The 18,707-nt window shown below is 47.5% G+C and overlaps 9 protein-coding genes across 9 annotated transcripts; 3 read left to right on the top strand and 6 right to left on the bottom strand.

Annotated features, from left to right (window-relative positions):
* Positions 1-1,189: 1,189 nt before the first annotated feature.
* On the bottom strand, positions 1,190-1,748 carry FSST1_012734 (acyl-CoA N-acyltransferase; the record flags this gene model as incomplete). Its single annotated transcript, XM_083235985.1, has 2 exons — positions 1,190-1,659; positions 1,709-1,748. 2 exons carry the CDS (start codon positions 1,746-1,748, stop codon positions 1,190-1,192), a joined length of 510 nt encoding a protein of 169 aa, XP_083082430.1.
* Positions 1,749-1,971: 223 nt separating this feature from the next.
* FSST1_012733 (uncharacterized protein) lies at positions 1,972-3,222 on the bottom strand (the record flags this gene model as incomplete). Its single annotated transcript, XM_083235984.1, has 2 exons — positions 1,972-2,771; positions 2,829-3,222. The coding sequence occupies 2 exons, from the start codon at positions 3,220-3,222 to the stop codon at positions 1,972-1,974; spliced, it is 1,194 nt and encodes a 397-aa protein (XP_083082429.1).
* A 768-nt stretch (positions 3,223-3,990) lies between these two features.
* FSST1_012732 (uncharacterized protein) lies at positions 3,991-5,375 on the bottom strand (the record flags this gene model as incomplete). The annotated part of the gene is made up of 2 exons (XM_083235983.1): positions 3,991-4,740; positions 4,794-5,375. The coding sequence occupies 2 exons, from the start codon at positions 5,373-5,375 to the stop codon at positions 3,991-3,993; spliced, it is 1,332 nt and encodes a 443-aa protein (XP_083082428.1).
* Positions 5,376-7,286: 1,911 nt separating this feature from the next.
* FSST1_012731 (uncharacterized protein) lies at positions 7,287-8,249 on the top strand (the record flags this gene model as incomplete). Its single annotated transcript, XM_083235982.1, has 1 exon — positions 7,287-8,249. The coding sequence occupies one exon, from the start codon at positions 7,287-7,289 to the stop codon at positions 8,247-8,249; it is 963 nt and encodes a 320-aa protein (XP_083082427.1).
* Positions 8,250-8,833: 584 nt separating this feature from the next.
* FSST1_012730 (S-adenosyl-L-methionine-dependent methyltransferase) lies at positions 8,834-10,233 on the top strand (the record flags this gene model as incomplete). Its single annotated transcript, XM_083235981.1, has 8 exons — positions 8,834-8,878; positions 9,019-9,109; positions 9,171-9,212; positions 9,260-9,414; positions 9,466-9,503; positions 9,550-9,687; positions 9,734-10,153; positions 10,200-10,233. The coding sequence occupies 8 exons, from the start codon at positions 8,834-8,836 to the stop codon at positions 10,231-10,233; spliced, it is 963 nt and encodes a 320-aa protein (XP_083082426.1).
* A 1,274-nt stretch (positions 10,234-11,507) lies between these two features.
* On the top strand, positions 11,508-12,371 carry FSST1_012729 (uncharacterized protein; the record flags this gene model as incomplete). Its single annotated transcript, XM_083235980.1, has 2 exons — positions 11,508-11,534; positions 11,745-12,371. 2 exons carry the CDS (start codon positions 11,508-11,510, stop codon positions 12,369-12,371), a joined length of 654 nt encoding a protein of 217 aa, XP_083082425.1.
* Positions 12,372-12,507: 136 nt separating this feature from the next.
* On the bottom strand, positions 12,508-13,344 carry FSST1_012728 (RmlC-like cupin domain-containing protein; the record flags this gene model as incomplete). Its single annotated transcript, XM_083235979.1, has 1 exon — positions 12,508-13,344. The coding sequence occupies one exon, from the start codon at positions 13,342-13,344 to the stop codon at positions 12,508-12,510; it is 837 nt and encodes a 278-aa protein (XP_083082424.1).
* Positions 13,345-14,095: 751 nt separating this feature from the next.
* Positions 14,096-17,100, bottom strand: FSST1_012727 (uncharacterized protein; the record flags this gene model as incomplete). The annotated part of the gene is made up of 2 exons (XM_083235977.1): positions 14,096-14,689; positions 14,737-17,100. The coding sequence occupies 2 exons, from the start codon at positions 17,098-17,100 to the stop codon at positions 14,096-14,098; spliced, it is 2,958 nt and encodes a 985-aa protein (XP_083082423.1).
* A 641-nt stretch (positions 17,101-17,741) lies between these two features.
* On the bottom strand, positions 17,742-18,435 carry FSST1_012726 (acyl-CoA N-acyltransferase; the record flags this gene model as incomplete). Its single annotated transcript, XM_083235976.1, has 2 exons — positions 17,742-17,968; positions 18,015-18,435. The coding sequence occupies 2 exons, from the start codon at positions 18,433-18,435 to the stop codon at positions 17,742-17,744; spliced, it is 648 nt and encodes a 215-aa protein (XP_083082422.1).
* Positions 18,436-18,707: the final 272 nt, after the last annotated feature.

The following is an 18,707-nucleotide window of genomic DNA, read 5'->3' as shown; positions in this document are numbered from 1 at the left end:
GTACAGGCCGAAACTGCATGTTGTACATCTACACACACTAGACAATGCCACTCCTGTATTTTTACAACATGCGCCAACAAACACTGTACCGATTCGACACTCCATCGCAATCCCTTTCCCTCAGGAACTGGCGGTAAACAATTGACAGAGAGGAGGCCGCCAGAAGTGTGGAATGCTGTCTCACATGGCCATAAACCGAATTGGTGATGATGTCGAATGCGATGATCAACAGGGATCTCCGCACAAAAGACCCTGCATTTAGTGCCCCATGGTACCACCACAGTCCCTAAGCTTAGTGGTAAGCTAGCAGTGATACTTGCCCGCTACAATCAGTGCGCTACAAAAGGACAGAAGATCAGGTCTGGAACAGCATCGCCGCAGGTTCAAATTTCTCGCTTTGATGGTCACGTCGAATGGGATAAATGCCTCACCCAGATGCGGTGAATGTTGGATTGTAAATTGATCGCATTGGTGGTACTCTTAGTCAAAATGTCACAGAATGATGATGTGTGTTGTCTTTTCATCCCTGCTTCTTTTCTCAATTGCTCACATGTTCATTGGATAACTGGACAGCAGGATATTGACGCTAAAAAGCTTGTTTATGATAAAGATGTTTCCAAATTTGTGCGACAGTGGCTCAAGTGTGACCAGGAACCTCTTGTGGTACAGGCACAAGACACTTCTGGGGGACGGACCAGAGGTGGCTTGAGGTGCGTTGTCAGAACCTTCGAATTCCCACTGCTAGGCGATACGGAAAGCAAAAGAAGGTATCATTCAGAAATACTCGGCGACATTCCTTCTCAAAGTTGTTCTGTCTCTGCAATTCCGTACTCACGGCGAAACTTCCAGACACGCCAACAAAATCCATGGGCCTAAGCGCCGCATTCAGATGATCCACTGTAACTACGGAGTAACCTGCTAAAATTAAAGCCCCTCTAGCCTGTAATTGTAGTGGCCACCGCGCTGCATTTGAGTTGGAGAACCCACTAAAAAGGGCAAAAGTACAAAACATACAACAGCGGGGATTCACTGGTCGTCACCGACCCAACTACTAATCCGCCCCTTACCAGCTTGACTATGGGAGAGCGGACGGGATCCCGTATTTTCTGGTAGGTATGGTCGTATGTGCTTATTACCACTGTGAAACAGATATATATAGCTGACATTCGTAGCTGGTCGTCATGATTCCTTAATCGTCCCGTATCAATCGGTCAATACCATTCTCATCAACCCTGAGTACAGTCCAATCATGCTTCCTTACAGCACCTAACTTCTCATAAAACTTCAGGGCCTTTGTATTATCCACAAGACAAAGCCATTCCATCTTGACGCAGCCAGCTTCCTTAGCGACTTCGGCTAAAGCTTGGACGAGCAGTCGAGCGTAGCCATGTCGCCTGTACTCGGAAACAACATATATTTCCTCCATACAGACTCCAGGTGCAGCGCCCCATGTTGTATAGTTGAAAAAGTAGATCAAAAGTCCGGCGGGCTTTCCCTCGGGTGAGAAGATCAGAAGTGGTCTGCCGAAGCGAAGCTTGTTGTCTGACACGTCTGAAAGGTACAGAGTGTTCAACAGCGTTTCCTCGGTCGCTGCAATATGGGTCCCGGGAGATTGCTCTTCTCCGCCCTCGCGAATGAAGCTTAAGATTTGAGGAACATCTGACAGGAATGAGTAACTATATGTAACATAACGTAGATAACTATTTACCTGTGGAAGCTGCCTGTCGGACTACTGGTGAGGATGCCATATTTGTATTTTCGTGTATCTTATAACTGCCTATCAATGTTCAAGGGCTATTGAGTCATATATAAGTATGAATCTTCGACAAGGCTGATTGCACGCCCTTCACCTGACATTTTGACATTGACCCGCAAATGAGTCAGAATGTCATCACGCTCTAATACGCCAAAATGTGTATTCTATATCAACATAAACTACCTAAACTCAAACACATATCTCTATAGCCTTGATCAAGCCCCATTGGCATCGGTGACACCATTTGCATCATCCTGTATCTCCAACAACTCGTCATCTTCCTGCTTGCGGACACCCTTCAGCATGACCTTAGTCTCCTGATGCTGCTCGAATCGACGGTAGGCTAAGGGTGCTTCTTCAAGGCTATACTCGTTGGAAAAGACAAACCCAGGTCTTGCTCTTCCATTCTTGACCAAGTCAACCAGGCCACGAATGTTTCCCTTAATGTCAACCAGTCCACTTCCAACCTGCAAACTTTTGATCCAAAGTTCAGGTATCGCAAAGTTGATCTCCGCTTTGTACCCTTCAGGGCCACCAGCTTGGTACAAGCCAGCGATACCAAGGCCGCCTCCGTTCGTGGCTATCTTGACAGCTTCCCGAAGGATAAAGTCGGGCTGAGGCTTGAGATTCTCGTTGAGACAGAATTGGCCTACACAGTCGATAGCACGATTGACACCTGCAGGACGTAACGCCAAGATCTGTTCAGAAGCTTTCCCTCCACGAGTAAAGTTGATGGGTTGGGCCCCAATTGATGCTGCCAGTGCCAGACGAGCAGGCACATGGTCTATTACATAGACAAGGGATGCTCCACGAATGATAGCACTATAGGCGCATAAAAGTCCAACACCTCCGGCTCCAAAGACGGCCACCGTGTCACCAGGCTGGAAGCCAGAACGAGTAAGGGCGGTCCAACCTGTTGGGAAGATGTCGGTTAGTGGAAGCCATTCCTTGTCATCAAGACCATGTGGAATCTTGGCAAGTGATGAGTCCGCCCAAGGTATCCTGACATATTCAGCTGTAAAGTTGTGTTAAAAATTGCAATTCATTGATGATGATGACAGTGCAAATTTACCTTGAAGACCACCCTCACTATTAAAAGAGCTACCGAAACCAACTCCAACAATGTCGAGATCATTCGGAACCAGTGCCGTCTTGGGCAGTAGGTTTCCATCTTCAGAAAAGCCCGTGATAAGCACACGATCACCAGGCTTGAGGAAGTCAACAGCAGGACCAACTTCCTCAACGATGCCAACTCCTTCGTGGCCAACTCCAAACTTCTCATCTGTGCCGAAAAGGCCGTGGTAGATGTGGAGATCTGAACCACAGATGGCAGAGGTGGTTATACGTACTACTGCATCTTCTGGATCGACGAGTTTGGGTCTTGGGATGATGTTCACGGACATGTGGCGAAGTTCGCCCTCCCACTGAACAGCGCGCATAAAACAGGTCTTTGGACTGCTAGCCATGATGTGTGATAGTGAGAAATTGAGATGAGAATTGAAGAACTATGAGAGCACCAGAGAGCGGTTTCCAATGGCAGTTCCGGTTCTTTTATCTCTTCCCGTCAACTCCAGTCATGCCTTGATTTTATCCTCTACTCTTCACAGTTAAGGTATTATCTCTCTGCCCAATTAACTGGAGTATTTGGCCGAAAATGGTGAATGACGTGATATGATTGGTCTCGGCTAGGTCACAAGAAGCTTCGCTGAGGTCAGACATGTAAGAAGTCATGTCATCTCAAACCTCAATTAGTTTCCGACGGATAAGCAGGAACGAACTCATGCTGAGTGGATGTCAGATTTAGTCCACACCTTAAATTAATTGCGTGCATGGGACGAGGCTGAGCTAGGTGTGATGACGAACTACAAGGTATATAGTAAGCCTTGTCATCAGCGTTATGTAGTACTGGAGGCCAAGTCTAGCTCATGAGGCCTTGGGGGCTGTCACGAGGTGATGTATCCTAGTCTTCCATTGGTATACCCATCCAAGTTATCTGAGACGATGAACCAATGTTACAAAGGTACCACGTGGTGAGGTATGAGGCAGGCTGATACGTAGAGTGTAAGAACGGCCGCATCTTCACCGAATCGCGACGGGTGCATGACCGGGATGCAACTACCGACAGAGCACGATGAGAAGGTTTACAGCATCGTATCAAACATGATTGGAACTAGTAAACTTGAAAGCATATTGAGAACACAAAAGAAGATGGATTAAACAGCTAGCCTGTCTATCTAGATACCCTGAAGAAGAGGCAGGCTGACACCGTCGCCAAGTCTGGCACGAGCGCCCTCTCGAATACGGTCTGCGCGGTTGTTACCACCACGGCCCCGTCGGTCATCATCATCATCATCATCCTCAGCTTCATCGTCGTCGCTGTCATCATCACGGTCGTCGTCACGGTCGTCATCACGGTTACCGCCGCGGCCACCACCACGGCCAACATCAGTGGCACCAGGTCGGATGGCAGTGGTGATGGTTGTACCAGCGGTCTGAGTGGCACCTGCAGCAGTGTCGGTTGGCTTGACACGGCATCCCTTTCCAGCACCGTCAGTAGCGGTCGCGGTTGCGGTCTCGGTGGCAGCAGTCTCAGTGACAGCAGCAGTGTCGTCAGCAGCAGCGGTTTCGGTAGCCACAGCAGTCTCGGTAGCAGCAGCATCCTCGGTGGCAGCAGCAGTATCACCAGCAGCAGCCGTCTCGGTGGCAGCGTCGCCAGTGGCGGCAGCATCAGTTGCTGCAGCGCCACCGACAATGGTTGCGAGATCAGCAACCTCGGTGTTGGAAGCGACAGAAAAGGAAGCCAGGTCGACCAAGTCAGTGGCAAAGATACCACCTGTGCCAGTGAAAGTCTGGGGAACATCAGCAACAGCGGCGGAAATCTCAGCCTCCGAAGCGTCAAGAACAAGGAGGCCTTCAGAGAAGATACATCCAAGATCAGGCTCCTCGGTATCGCAGGAGTTTCCAGCACCAGTAGCATCGTTGAGCTGAATAAAAATGTTAGTGACAGACACTAGACTGTGGAGTAGAGTGTACTTACGTCTCCAGGGGCAAAAGTGCCACTGAGAAGAGCCAGGTTGGGATCAGCGCCGATGGCGGCCAACTGTCTAGCCAGCTCAAGGGTGACGGCCTTGTTAACAGCCTCAGCACCCTCACCAGCAGCATCCTGGTGTTGAGTAAGAGCCGCAATCTCAGGGTTGACAGCAGCATCTGTGCAAAGAGCACTGGCAACACCAACACCGGCGGTGTTGCGCTCAATAGCCTGGAAGAGCAGCGAAGCAGCCATACCGCGAAGGTCACCGAGAGCCTTGGCGTTGGTGAAAGCCTGATCAGCAGTCTCCTGCTTCAGACAAGCCAAGTTTGTGACTTGACCCGCACCCTCCTCGGCAGCAGCATCACCAAGAAGACCAAAGACAGGGTCAGCAATCTCCTTGGGGTTGTCAAGGTCGAGAAACTCCTTGGTGACGGTGAGGACAAAGTCGTGAGAGTGTTCCTGAGGAACCTGACGCTTGCGGATGGTCTTGCTGCGAGTAACATGCTTGGAAAAGCTAGGCATGCGGAAGACAGGTGAAGCGGTAGCGACACCGACAGAAAGGGCGAGACAAGCAGCGGAGAACTTCATCTTTGCGAATGAGTGGTTTTGTGTTTGGGAAAAAGACTGGGTAGGTCTGAGTTGGACTGGCCGGCAGTCTTTAATGAGAGTAATCAAATGAAATAAAGAAGGTTGTAAAACAAGCTCGCAGAGCAAAAGAAGAGAAGGAATCAAGGAGAAGGAAAGATTCGATGATGATGCTGATGACTGGATGAAGAGAGTGGTAGTTGACGGGAATCAAATTGTCTTTATATTCGAGTTCTAAAAGATGTTATCAGGGGTGATTTCAATATAATGCCTTCAGATTCCGGTCAATGTTACAATATGCCATCTGGAAACAGGAAGCATCTTGATCCGAACAGCCCTGTCCGATCTAGGGTTGATAGTTGACAGAATTCCTAGTGTGTTTAATCGGTGAATTTATTCTGTCAGTCTATGCTGGGATGAAACCTGAGCGTTTCTGTTGGACACCAGACCAAGTTGACATGGGTGTCAAGACCCACTAGTTTATTATTTGGAGGTTCTATGAAACGCGTCTCTGACCTTGACTCAAACGCGATTCTTACAGCCAAGGAAATAGCAGACGATGATAATTGTTTGACTCAGTCTTTTTCATCTTTTCAATTGTTCTTGCCGATGATTCCATGGTTCGATTAAATTAAACTCTGGAGTTGTTGTAGATCGAGAAACTTGTAGTACTTATCGGGTGATGATATACAGAGTATTCGCAGGGTTTAGCATGAGGTTGTTGTCGGATGTGACCGTTTCGTTTACGCCGCACAGACTTTAAACATTTTCTCTTTTCTCTTTACTTGATTTTGGCTAGACAAGCTAGATTCTAAAAATAACCCGCCTAACTAACCTGTAAAAAGTTATATTGAAGCTTGCCGTGTCAGGTATTGATAGTAACGGTCATCAAAGGCGTGCTGAACCTCTTCGTGATAGACTGATAATGTCTCTTTCGCAACATAATCAACAATGAATGTAATCCAGCAATTATATTAAAAGAATCATCATTTTAAGATAACTAGAGTATTTATCTCGATACCCAATAACTGAAAGCATGGGAATGAGCTGAGGGCAGGAAGAAATAAATGACACTGGTATAGGTTAAGTGTCTGTCCTTCGATCAGCCTCCACAACCGACTTCTCTGTCCAATCAACGCCGTGAGACAACCCTTTTAGTGATTCCTATTCAGAACACGGATGTAACGCTGTCCAAGATGCCTGGCAGGTCATAGTGGCTTAACAAACATGGTCTTATAGTACAGATATCGTGTTCTTCATTGAACGCCACATCTCACATACGTCTAAATATATAGATAGTGCTTGGACAATGGATTGTTTGTGAATTGCTCGAAGCAAAGAACGAAAAGGTCATGTAGTCCATGGTCACATGTTTTGAGAATAAATGTGACGGCGTTGTGTAACGTTCGACGACGGTAGTATGTTCATAACATTTATATAGCGTGCCATGGTTTCAACACGACCTGTGGTTGGGTTTACATGTCACTTAAAAGCATGCAATATTAAGAACCCTTGACATGAGTTGCTGTTCCACAGTACAACCGCTCTTGAATAAGAGCCATGCTACATAGACATCAGGCTAGTGCTGCGAACCAATGCATCTGTATAGTTGTGATTGGAGCCACAACGTAGACAATCAGTTGTGCGGCATGTTACATTCCGTGAACAACAGCCTCATCGGAAAATTATGGCCATTCAGTCTTGTGAGAAAAGAAGTGATGTTAATAGCAGTACCACATAACTGCAACAGAAATTAAAAAGTATAAAAGGGCACTCCTCGCCCCCGATTCTTGACTTCTGCACAAACACCTACAAATCAACACCTGGAAAGGCAACACAACACAAAGTTTCTTACCTTCGCAACGAAAACGAACTACCAAACATTTTATATATCACAATACCCAGACTTCAACAATGCCTAGTTCTCGCCGCTCTCGTCGTTCTCGTCGTCCAAGTCGGGCACTCCGTTCAGATGTCTCAGGACTTTCAGGAACCACCTTTGTATCTGATGGATCAAGCTCTGGACCATCCACACGACCCTCTCGTATCTCTCCCAGCAGGATCATCGATGATGGTTCCCCTCCAAACCGATCTCCCAGCTCTGGACCATCTACTGCGTTCTCCCGTATCTCTCCTAGCAGGATCATCGACGATGGCCCCCCTCCGTCTTATCGAAGTCCCAGCTCTTCTGCCTCTCCCAGCACGGCCATAGGTGGTGGTCCAGCTGCATCTTCAGTCACAGGCGGTTCGCGATCCATTAGACACATATCTAACCAAGATCGTCCTTTCAGAAGGATGCCCGGTGAGCGTCGAAATGCGTCGTCGCGCCACTCACAAAGCCGACCTACCGTCCCTAGCGGCCGAGCTCCCTCCCACAGAGCATTCACGCCAGCTACCGTTGCTCCATCTATGTACCTAGGACAGGGAGGACGTAACCCTGCTACTACCGTGGGACCTAGGGATTCTATTTCCCAAATCCCCACCGTTGTACTTCGTTTCCCAACGGAGCACAGACGAGACCATGGAGGACATAGGCGCCACGAGTCTTCAAGTGTCGTCCGTATTATGCCCGAGGGCCACGAGTGTCCGCCGATTACATTCCCACGGGTAACAGACCGAGAGGACGCTATGCGGATCTGGGCAGAGTTAGATGATAAGACGGATGACTTGGAAAGGGAGTATCGCAACGCGAAACTGGCTGTCGAGCGTACTGTGGGCTCATCTGAGTTCCCTAGAGCGCTCGCCGAGAACGTCATCGCAAGCGCTTACCGCTTCATTAAAGCTCAGCTTGAAAGAGATACTTATTATCTCTACCACATGTCTCTGATTGGTGCAGAGCTCCAACCATTGTACAGGCAGAGGTATGCCGAGGACTAGAATTGAGAACCAGGGTTGATTACTTGAGATAAATAGATATCAAGAACTGATAGTAAATTATTTTATTTATTTAATGCGTTGCCTATCTGTATGTGTGTACGTGATAAAGTGCTTATCCTCCCGATGAGGGCGTATAGTGAGAGTAGATTGGGTTATGTTTGTAGAAGACACCAATGTAATTGATGCCAAGGTTCAGTCACTAATTACCACATAGACTGCATCATTGTAATTCCTGAACGTAGATTATGTATATATCAGCGACTAGAACATGCACCCATTCCGAAGCAGATTCCACCTGCTTGACAAGGATCAAACACGACACCAGCCCACATGAAGCACTCTTCCCGGTATATCCGAAGGTACCCCCCTGCCAAGAACTTTGACAGATGGCCAATCCGAGGTTGCATTTATCGACGCTTGCCACGTCTGCTTATGCATGTTGGTTGTATGTCAACAAGCGAGAAGAGAGAAGAGGAAACAATGTAGCTTAAATCATACTTGAGGCATTTAAACGAACAATGCAAACAGACAATTTCACCGTAGTTTTCTCAACACCAACTATTGGAATTACATACGCTGCAAAGATGACGACTATTGATGCGGATGTTCATATCGAGCCCGACGACCATGTAAGATTTGGTCATGAATTTTCACGGGAGTGTTGCTGATATTCTTGGCAGAAGTTGGGAACCGAAGTATCCGTCGTTGAAGTAAGAAACAACTGATACTGATATTATCCACCAAAGACACGCTGTTAATGGCTGTGTAGGACAACAGTTCTTCCACTGATAGTCTGAGAGATTCCATTTTTGACTTTCGACGGGAAAATGGAAGAACGTATCATAAATACAAAGAAGGAAGTATGTTGAAACAGCTTCCATTTGAGACTTTGACGGCCTTGGAAGACTAACAACATTTTAGAATATAATTTGCCCAACGATTCTGAGGAGCTTCAACGATTGGGTAAGCAATACGTCTGGTAGATCTACAACCAGAACTAATGTGTATAGATCTCCAACACAATTTGATGCTTCTGACACTCGACAACAAGCTTGGTCTAAGCCCTCCATGCCGTCCCGACTCGAAAGTCAAGCGAGTTCTTGATGTTGGAACGGGCACAGGTATTTGGGCTACCGACTTTGGTGATGAGCATCCAGATGCCAAGGCTAGTCAACAGAATTTCGTGGAGTGAGATAATAATTGCTGACGACTGCAGGTTATTGGCGTTGACTTGTCGCCCGTTCAGCCAAGCTTGTGAGTTCCATCGAGGATATCTTGGTTTGAAGCTAACATGCCATAGCGTACCTTCAAATGTCCAATTCGAACTTGACGATATTGATGAAGAGTGGACGTACAGTGAGCCATTTGATTTTATCCATAGCAGATTCATGAACTTTAGTGTTCAAAACTGGAAGTCTTACCTCACCAAGATCTACGCGTAAGCTTGATTGCCCTGCTCGAAGGCGTGGCGCTAATTGATCCAGCAACCTCACTCCTGGAGGCTACGTCGAACTTCAAGACGTAGATGTTATCATGGGTAGCGATGACGGAACCCTCAAGCCAGATTCGACAATGTACAAATGGTGTCTCCTCCTCGACGAAGCCGCCGGGAAATTTAACCGTTCATTCGAAAGAACAACTAACTTCAAGAATCTCTTGCAAGAAGTTGGTTTCGTTGATGTAGTAGAGACACGCTACAAGTGGCCTACCAATGGCTGGCCCCGAGACAAGAGATACAAGGAACTTGGACAGTGGAATAACGCCAACGCAAGTTCAGCATTGGAAGCTTTAACCATGGCGCCTTTTACTAGGGGTCTTGGATGGAGTCGTGAGGAGGTGGAATCGTTTTTGGTTGCGTTGAGGAGTGATTGGAATGATCCCAAGATTCATGGTTATTGGCCAATGTGAGTGACTTGACCATTGAGGTGGGCTATAGCTAACGATCTGTAGTTGTGTAACTTATGCCAAGAAGCCCGAGGCATGATATCGCGGCGGTGAACTTGGACGGGATAGAGGAGTGATGGTTCTGTTTTAGGGTCTTGTGAAATCTTTTACGCCTATGAGATGAGATAGATGTTGCAATAAAACTCAATTGGAATGCGCTTTTGTACCAGTTCAATCACAACAAAATGTCCCAATTGAGTTGCAGTGATCTGAGCTTGGAGGGTTGATGATTCTCAAAAATACTGTTCAATGCTTCAATATGAATATATACCGGCGGCTACGGTCAAAAGCTTAACCAATCACCAAGACAACGTGGCCGAGTGGTTAAGGCGATGCCCTGCTATCTCTTACGAGACATCATAGGCATTGTGTTCGCACGCGTAGGTTCGAATCCTGCCGTTGTCGATTGCTTTTTATCTTCTATTACAAGAATTATTAAACCTTTCTTTCTTTTTTGCAAGCGGTGGCCGATTTCATTATTATCACTATGACGCGAGACAAACTTGTTATCTGCATTCGCCCATGCTCAGTTCAAGATGTTTTGAATTTTTGCCATTACTAAAAGTACTAATATACCAATTACGTGTCATGGAAGGCGATAATATGTACATGAAGTTGAACAATCTAGATGCTTCCATGACTGGGAACATAAAAATTAAGCGTTTGCGATTAAGTTCCATGGAAGTGTTGTCGCGTAGAGAGCTAAAGTTAATCGGCCCATTCTCCGTTGATAATTGACGAATTCATCGCCTCAATTGACCGAGGCGGAAAAAGCCAAAAAAAGAAGACCTGCGTATCGCAGGTGGCTGGATCTCTCCCGCCGGGAATTGAACCCGGGTCTCAAGCGTGACAAGCTTGCATACTGACCACTATACTACGGAAGATGAACAGTCTGAAGACTGTTGTAGCTGGGGGGTTGTGATTGGACGGGCGAAAACAAATTCTATAAAGGTATTACCTGGTTAGACCTTGAAAAAGTGAACAAATGACTTCCACACAAGTTGAGGAATAGAACCTGACATATTATTCAATCGATGGTTGGATGGCAAGAAGTCGAAAAGACAGAGTCTCCATTTCCAATCAACACCAAGTAGAGTTCCTGTCGACTGGGAGACTGACTGCGTTGTGGCAAGTAAAAGATAATGAGTAGTTAATTGGTAACGCTACCTAGGTATAGGCAATCTCTGTATATCTCATCAAGTTCCACATTCCACTTGACAAGCTACTAAAAGCCGCCATAGTGATGTGTTCATGCCACACTTGTAGCTACAAGCCCAAGTGGCAGACTCAACAAAGTATCAACCCCGCGCGAACATGTACTCACTTAGCAATCCGACACTCGTGATCCAGCATGAAACATAGTTTTGACATGTATAAAATAGTCCATTCTCCCCTCCTAATGTTTTCTTCTTTCTCTCCTCTCTACAAGCCATCATTCATCCTCACAATTGATGACTGGTTGCACCTTCATCCTCAAACAACGCTTGTCAATTGAGGTTCCCATTCTCTCACCACCACCTTCTCCTACCTTCTGATCGATGTCGGCATCAGCTCCAACTCAATAAAATGCCTCCTTTCTTCGACTATCCGCGTCTCAACGCAACATTACCTCTAAACGCAACAACCGTCGTCTCCTACCTCGTCAAGAAACATCTCAAAGTTCCAAAGTCAAAATGGAGTTCAGCCAGGAAGGCTAAAGCCAAGAAATGGACAGGGGAGGGAATATTTATTGTTGTCGCTGCTGTTGTATTGGGTATCGCCCTTCTAATTATGTGTCTGTTGTGGCTCTGTCGCAACTTCGAGGGGCAAAGGCGTGAATACCACCCCCCTCCTACTTTCACAAGGATATCCCCACCCCCACTCTCGCCTCTTATTAAACCAACGCCCAGAAAACCTGAGCCTAAACATCGGCCCAGAAACCCTCCCAGGGCCAAGCCACAACAAAAAAAGGAGGAGCCCCAAGATTATTTCCGGTGGCTGCATGAAGAGCGCCAAAAACGTATCAGGGCCGCCATAGCAGAACAGGAACAACAGCTCAAAAAACCTCTCAAGGCCAAGGAACAACAGCCCAAAAAACCTCTCAAGGCCAAGAAAAAACCGGCGGCACCTAAAATCCAGGAGATTCCACCCTTTAAGGCACCACCACGCTACACGAGAATCTCAAAATCAGATCCCTAGCTATAGACTATCGGGTCTTGTCTACCTTAACAACAGTTTGCTTGCATACGGATGTTTAGGTCGTTATGTTAGGCAGTTTCAACGGCACAGTCAACGAAGTTAGGTAGAGGATAACACAATTGGAATTAACTTTTTTTTATCTCAAGAACTTTGCGTGACGGTTCACGTCCTTGTAAAGCAAGTATCGAAACTTTCCAGGGCCACCAGCATAACAAGCCTGTGGACAAAACGCACGTAGCCACATGAAATCTCCTGCTTCCACCTCTACCCAATCCTGGTTAAGACGGTAAACAGCTTTTCCCTCCAAGACGTAAAGACCATGTTCCATAACGTGTGTCTCTGCAAAAGGAATAATACCGCCAGGTTGAAAGGTAACGATATTGACGTGCATGTCGTGTCGCACGTCGGTAGGATCAACGAATCGGGTGGTAGCCCAAGCACCGTTTGTATCGGGCATTTCTCTTGGTGCAACGTCCTTCTCATTAGCAAAAAAGGCCTCGGGGGCGTCGAGGCCTGGTACGGACTCGTAGGCTTTGCGGACCCAGTGGAAGCGGGCTGCTTCGCTTGAGTTATTGCGGAGAGTCCAGCCTGACTTGGGTGGGAGGAAGGCATAGCCACCATCGCCGAGAGTGTGCGCTTCACCAGCCAGAGTAACAGTGATTTCACCCTCGACAACGAACAAGACGCCCTCAGCCGTGTCGTCCATCTCAGCGCGATCACTACCGCCTCCGGGAGAAACCTCCATTATGTATTGAGAGAAGGTTTCGGCAAAGCCAGATAAAGGACGAGCAATAACCCATAGTCGCGTCTGCTCCCAAAAGGGTAGAAAGCTGGTAACAATGTCGCTGAAGCATCCTTTGGGAATGACGGCGTATGATTCAGTAAACATGGCTCTGTCGGTAAGAATTTGTGTTTGAGGTGGTAGACCACCCCTTGGGGCATAATAAGCGCCCATTTTTTGATCGTTGCTCATGATGAATATTATGAAATGAGTTTTGAAGTAACAATACAAAAAAAACTGTCTGAGATGGATGATAATAAGTAGTCCGTCAACAACCCCGCATCAACTCTCCGAAACGGAGACACACTCGGGTCACTTGTCCGAGATGGAGGGTCAAGCCAATCAATCTCAATGTATTTCTCTATCTCTACTCAATCTAGTCTGTATCAAGTTAGCTCCGGACCCTGCCGCCTTTCTCCAGTGACGGTGGAATCCGATGTCGTATCCGTTATTAGAGGTTGTTTCATGACTTTGACAGTTTGGAATTAGTAACTCGTCGAATAGAATATTGATCAACGTTGGGGGTTATTATTTGGATACCCGGTCTAAGCTGCAATTGGTCCAGAAAGTCAACCTGAAGGTATGCCAAGTGGATTGGATACAGACATCTGATCTTCAATACTACAACGCAAGACTGTCTTTGCTCGGCCAACATTACTAACGGCGAAAATATCTCACTTGGGTTTTATATAGCGTCTATATCTCGGTGGTAGAGCGTCCCACTCACTCATAATGCAAAGGTCCATAGTTCAATCCTGTGTCAAAGCTGTAACGCTCAACTTTTTGCCAATATACCAGAAACCAGGAAGAGAGCTTTATCATCGCCCAAGTCTATAATCATCTACACTAAAGACTAACTGAGTATCATAGATAAAATAATATAAGATTAAATATTTCCAAAAGATATTAGTACAATCGCTTATAATTCATGTATGCCATATAATCACTGACGAACCTCGCCATTGAATGCTGAAAAGGCGCCGACTCTGGCAACCCCGAGACGTTCAACTGCCTTGGTCCAACCCCCATGTCCGTTCAAAAAATCTAACTGAAACTTGCATTTTCTTAATGCCAAATCCAATGACTCCTTGCTCTTTGTTACGTTGGTCTCATCCTGCACACAATCATCGAGCTTCTTCTCAATCAAGGGTTGCTGGATTTCGATTTCGCGGAGAAGAGTTTGACCCTGTGCGAATTCATCCTGGTATGCTTTCTGCACCCTCTCGCGCTCTGCTAACTGTCTCTTTCGTTTCTCGAGATATTCCCGAGTTGGCTCGTCCCCTATGGATTCGGGCTCCAGGACTTCGATGATTTTGTACGTCTTGGTGATGTGTGCTTGATTCTCCTGCATGCTTTGCTGCATGTCTTGCATTTTCTTGCTTGTGACTTCCCTGTTGGAGTTGTTGGTGAACATGATCTGGTGCATCGCACGGATTTCTTTTTGGATGTTTTGGAGTCTGGTGTTGATGCCTGTAACGTGAGGCACTGCCCAGGATTGCCATTCTCGAAGTTGTCTTTTGAAACCTTCTCCATCGGGCTTGTGATTGTTAGCAAAATTCAGTGACAAGGGACTTGAATTCTTACTAATGTAGCATCGAAATCGAATGGGTCACTCGAAGATGTAGACGGCTGTCTGGGATCGTCTGATCGCAGTCTCTTAGAAGGGCGATTCTCAACATTCCCTGGCGAGGCCGTTTGTGCTGGCATCGTGACTGAGGATTGTGGCACCTGGGTATGGGTTGGTCGTGACGAGGATTCCCCGTTGACCCAGGCGGGGGGTCCAGTTGAGAAAAATGAGGCAGGCCTTACGATTGTTGGCTGCAATTGTGGGTTGGGTTCCATCACGTTCATGTTGGTAGGCGTCGCTTGTGTGTAGGTCATAGCATGAGAGGCAGAGTTGTTCGTGGGATTGGTCTGAGACAAGGGTGCCTCTGCAGGAGCGGTGGTGCCATGAACAATTCGCAACGGGGATGAAGCCGCTGCTTGTTGTGGAGTGTTGTGAGTGGTTGGCCTGTCAGACTCCATAGGTCGCTTGCGCGAGACATCGCGATTCACCAAGGCGCTCAAAGGAAGGGCGTGCGCATGGCGCGGAACTGTAGGCGGCACGTTGTCATAGTGAGGGCGATTGGGAGGTAGGATTGAGCTGGATTGAGCTGAGCCGACGCTGGTTTGGGCACCTTGCCTTGTTGGAGTCGAAGCGTTGAATGCACCTGTATCTCTAGAGGTGTTCGGGGGTGCTGTCTCATGGGTATATGTAGGAGTGTTCCCGTGACTGCCAGATGGCCTTGAGCTAGAGCTTGCTGGGCCAACATTGGATTGGTTAATAGTTCTGACAGGAGTTGAAGTGTTGATTGTGCCATGTGGCCTTAAGTTAAAGCTTGCTGGGCTGACATTGGGTTGGGCAACTGGCCAGGCAGGAGTTGAATTGTTGGTTGTGCCTGCATCTCTAGAGGCGCTCGGGGGTGCCGTCTCATGGGTATGTGTGGAAGTGTTCCCGTGACTGCCAGATGGCCTTGAGCTAGAGCTTGCTCCGACGACGTTGGACTGGGCAACTGGTCTGGCAGGAGTTGATGTGTTGGCTGTGCCTGTATCTCTAGAGGCGCTTGGGGTTGCCGCCTCATGGGCATGTGTAGAATTGTTTGTACGACTACCAGATGACCCATCGGGATGGCGAGGCAGGGCAGTTGGTGGGGGAGAGTCATCTTCGACTTTTATGTATTGTCGTCTGGTAGTTGTAGGACGTGGTCTCATGAGTGACGGAGGATCATGTGACGGAGGAGCATTTGACGGAGGAACAGGCGTGGCCGGTGTGCTGGTAGGTGTAGGAATAGCGTTACCTACGACTTGACCATCTGGCCTAGGAGTCGATGGTCCATGCTGAGATTCAGTATTTGTAGGTTGAGTTTCAGCATTTGTCGCCTGCCTGACTTCACCTCTGTCCGAAGTTGTATGCTGGCGTGTCTCCGCTTGGACACGAGGCTCGGGTGCTGCTCGTCTGTTGGGTGAAGGATTTGCTCGCCTGCTGGGTGTCGCAGGTGAAGGTGCGGCAAGCGACCCACCCCGAGCAGCAGTGTTTGATCTCTCAACTGGAGTTGAGGGATTGGGATGAGTCCTGTCAGCTCTAGAGGCAGATGGAGGTTGTGATGAAGGGCCACTGCGTGAGACACTGCTAGCCATGGTTCGTCTTCGGAGGCTTTCTTGAAAGTGGCCATTAATAACCTCATTGGCTCGAAATCGATCTGAAGGTGATTGGACTCTGTTGGATGGTGTGGTCACAGGTTGAGCAAGAGATTGCGAGGCGGGAGTTTGATTACCGCCCGCTCTGGTAGATGGCTTCGGAGGGGCCGATCTGGTGACAGGTTGGGTGTTTTGTCTGACAGGCGTAGCGGCATTGGAATGGATTTGGTTGGTTGATGTTTGGTTCTGTTCGTTGCTGGCTTCTTCATTTTGTTCAGTTCCCCCCATGTCAAAATCATTTTCAAAGTCGCTTAGAGCATCATCGCTATCATCGCTGTCGAAAGGAGTTTCTGCGATCATGGCCGGGTCTTCCGAGCCTGATTTAATCACAATGGAGTCATCTGCCTCGTAATCACCAGAGTTTCGAGATCTCCGCCGGCAATGTAATGCATCGATGCCCTCTTTCCGTAGCCATTCCCGAACCGTGGAGATATCCTGTCGATTCACGTACTTGGCTCCGTCATAAGGGTGTTCTCTAGCGAGGTCCTTCAACTTCTTTATGATATCTGCGAGTTGGTATTTTTGCGACTTGACGGTGAGACGTATAAGCGTAGCGAACTCTTCGGATAATCTCTCGACCCAATTAACAGGCTCAAAGCTTCCCAAAAGTTCGTGAGGCCACTTGCCGCAATAATAGTGAACGCGCTGAGCTGCACTGGCGGCGCGTGGTCCTGGGTATCTATCGGTATCGACGGCTGGCCCCTCCTCCATCTTTGTATGAGATTGGATAAAAGCTGTCAGCAGACTTGAACGGAGTCGCGTAGATTTTGAATGCGATATGACGAGATGGATTGAGTGACGATATGAGATGAGACGAAGTCAAGGGATGAGGTGGAACGCCAATCATCTGTGTCACGTGTGATAGCGCGTTGCCACGAGCACGTGTCATTCACGTGAAGAGAATACGTCAGTGCTCAGCACAGACGATGAAGCTCTCATCGGATGGAACTGCGTTGATGAAATATGATCTCAACACACTTAGATTTAACATTTCTCTACACCGGATGAGTTTGTTGTTTCGATTGGGGTTATTCTTGAGCCGCTGCCATGCGTCTAAAATTCTTGGATTCTAATATTGAAGCTCAAAATAACAATTCGAGCCACGCCCGGTTAGCTCAATCGGTAGAGCGTGAGACTCTTACGAGTACGCGATCTCAAGGTTGCGGGTTCGACCCCCGCATCGGGCTGTTCCTATAAAAACGATTGCAAACATGCGCGGCATATCTTTTTGGCTTTTAATCCTTCTGTCTTTTTTTAACGAAGGATTAGATGATTTGACTTAAGAACATTCTCCAAGTATTTCGTGCCTGTATGAACACTGAGCTGTCATTCAAGAATTACAACTGTTGCGATCAATTCTTTTTGGCTCTCATAATCATGGAGTAATGTGGAATCCCCAGGATCATGATAGTCCGGATATCTTCAAAGCCCGCAGCGACATACAATGGCCGTCCAGCTTCAGTAGCCACAAGATAGCAGTCTTTCCCTTCTTCGGACGCCCGTTCAAGACCCCATTTCAATAACATATTTCCTATTCCCCGTCTCTGGTTCCCCGGACCAACTCCAATATAATCAAGATCTAGAAATGTCAGCATTTGTTACACAAACAAGGAAGTAGTACAAACGCCAGACGCCAGCAATTCCCTTCTCGCCGAATGTGTCTATAGCATCTTGATTCACAGTCTTTTTCATTTCTTCAAAAGCTGCCTTGTCGAGTGCTGCACACTCTATCGGCTTGCTTGGACCAGACTCATCCCCCTCAGCTGGAGGTGCATCCCAGAGCGCAAAGCCCACAATGCGATCTTCTTCATTTTTATCCTTATCGACTGCTATAATGACATGAGACTCTGGCGATGAGAGACTGGATGCTTTGCGTGCTAAGCGCCAGTCATAAGCTGCTTCGCCATCGGGTATGTCTTTCGGCTGTAGATGGCGAGGAAATAAGCGACGGGAGAGGGCATCTGTATCGGGGTGGAAAGCAGATGTTGCGATACGAGCAATTGCCGGCAAATCTGCCTCGGAGGCTTCAGTCAAGTAAATTGACATGTTTAAGATATGAGCTTGAAAGGATAATAGTAAATGGCTGTTCAGAGAGTCATGAAGAACAAGCGTCGGTATAGAAGGCCGCTGTAGCTTCAGAGGTCACGGGGCCACCCACTAAAGCCATGGCGGTTTGCATCGGAGCATGATTGAGAAGGTACAGTAACAACTCTCCGGCTTCAATGAGAAAACCCGCTTTCAGAGTCTAATTTGTCTGCATTTAAGAATTCAGCATGTCAACCAGGTCATTTTATTCTTAGCTATTGACTGTTGTTTGC

This window comes from Fusarium sambucinum, chromosome III (assembly GCF_050947815.1).
Source record: "Fusarium sambucinum isolate potato_lamoka chromosome III, whole genome shotgun sequence".
Classification (NCBI taxonomy): Eukaryota; Fungi; Ascomycota; class Sordariomycetes; order Hypocreales; family Nectriaceae; genus Fusarium; species Fusarium sambucinum.
The sequence above is the reverse complement of the archived record's forward strand: the minus strand, read 5'-3'. Positions and strand labels throughout refer to the sequence as shown.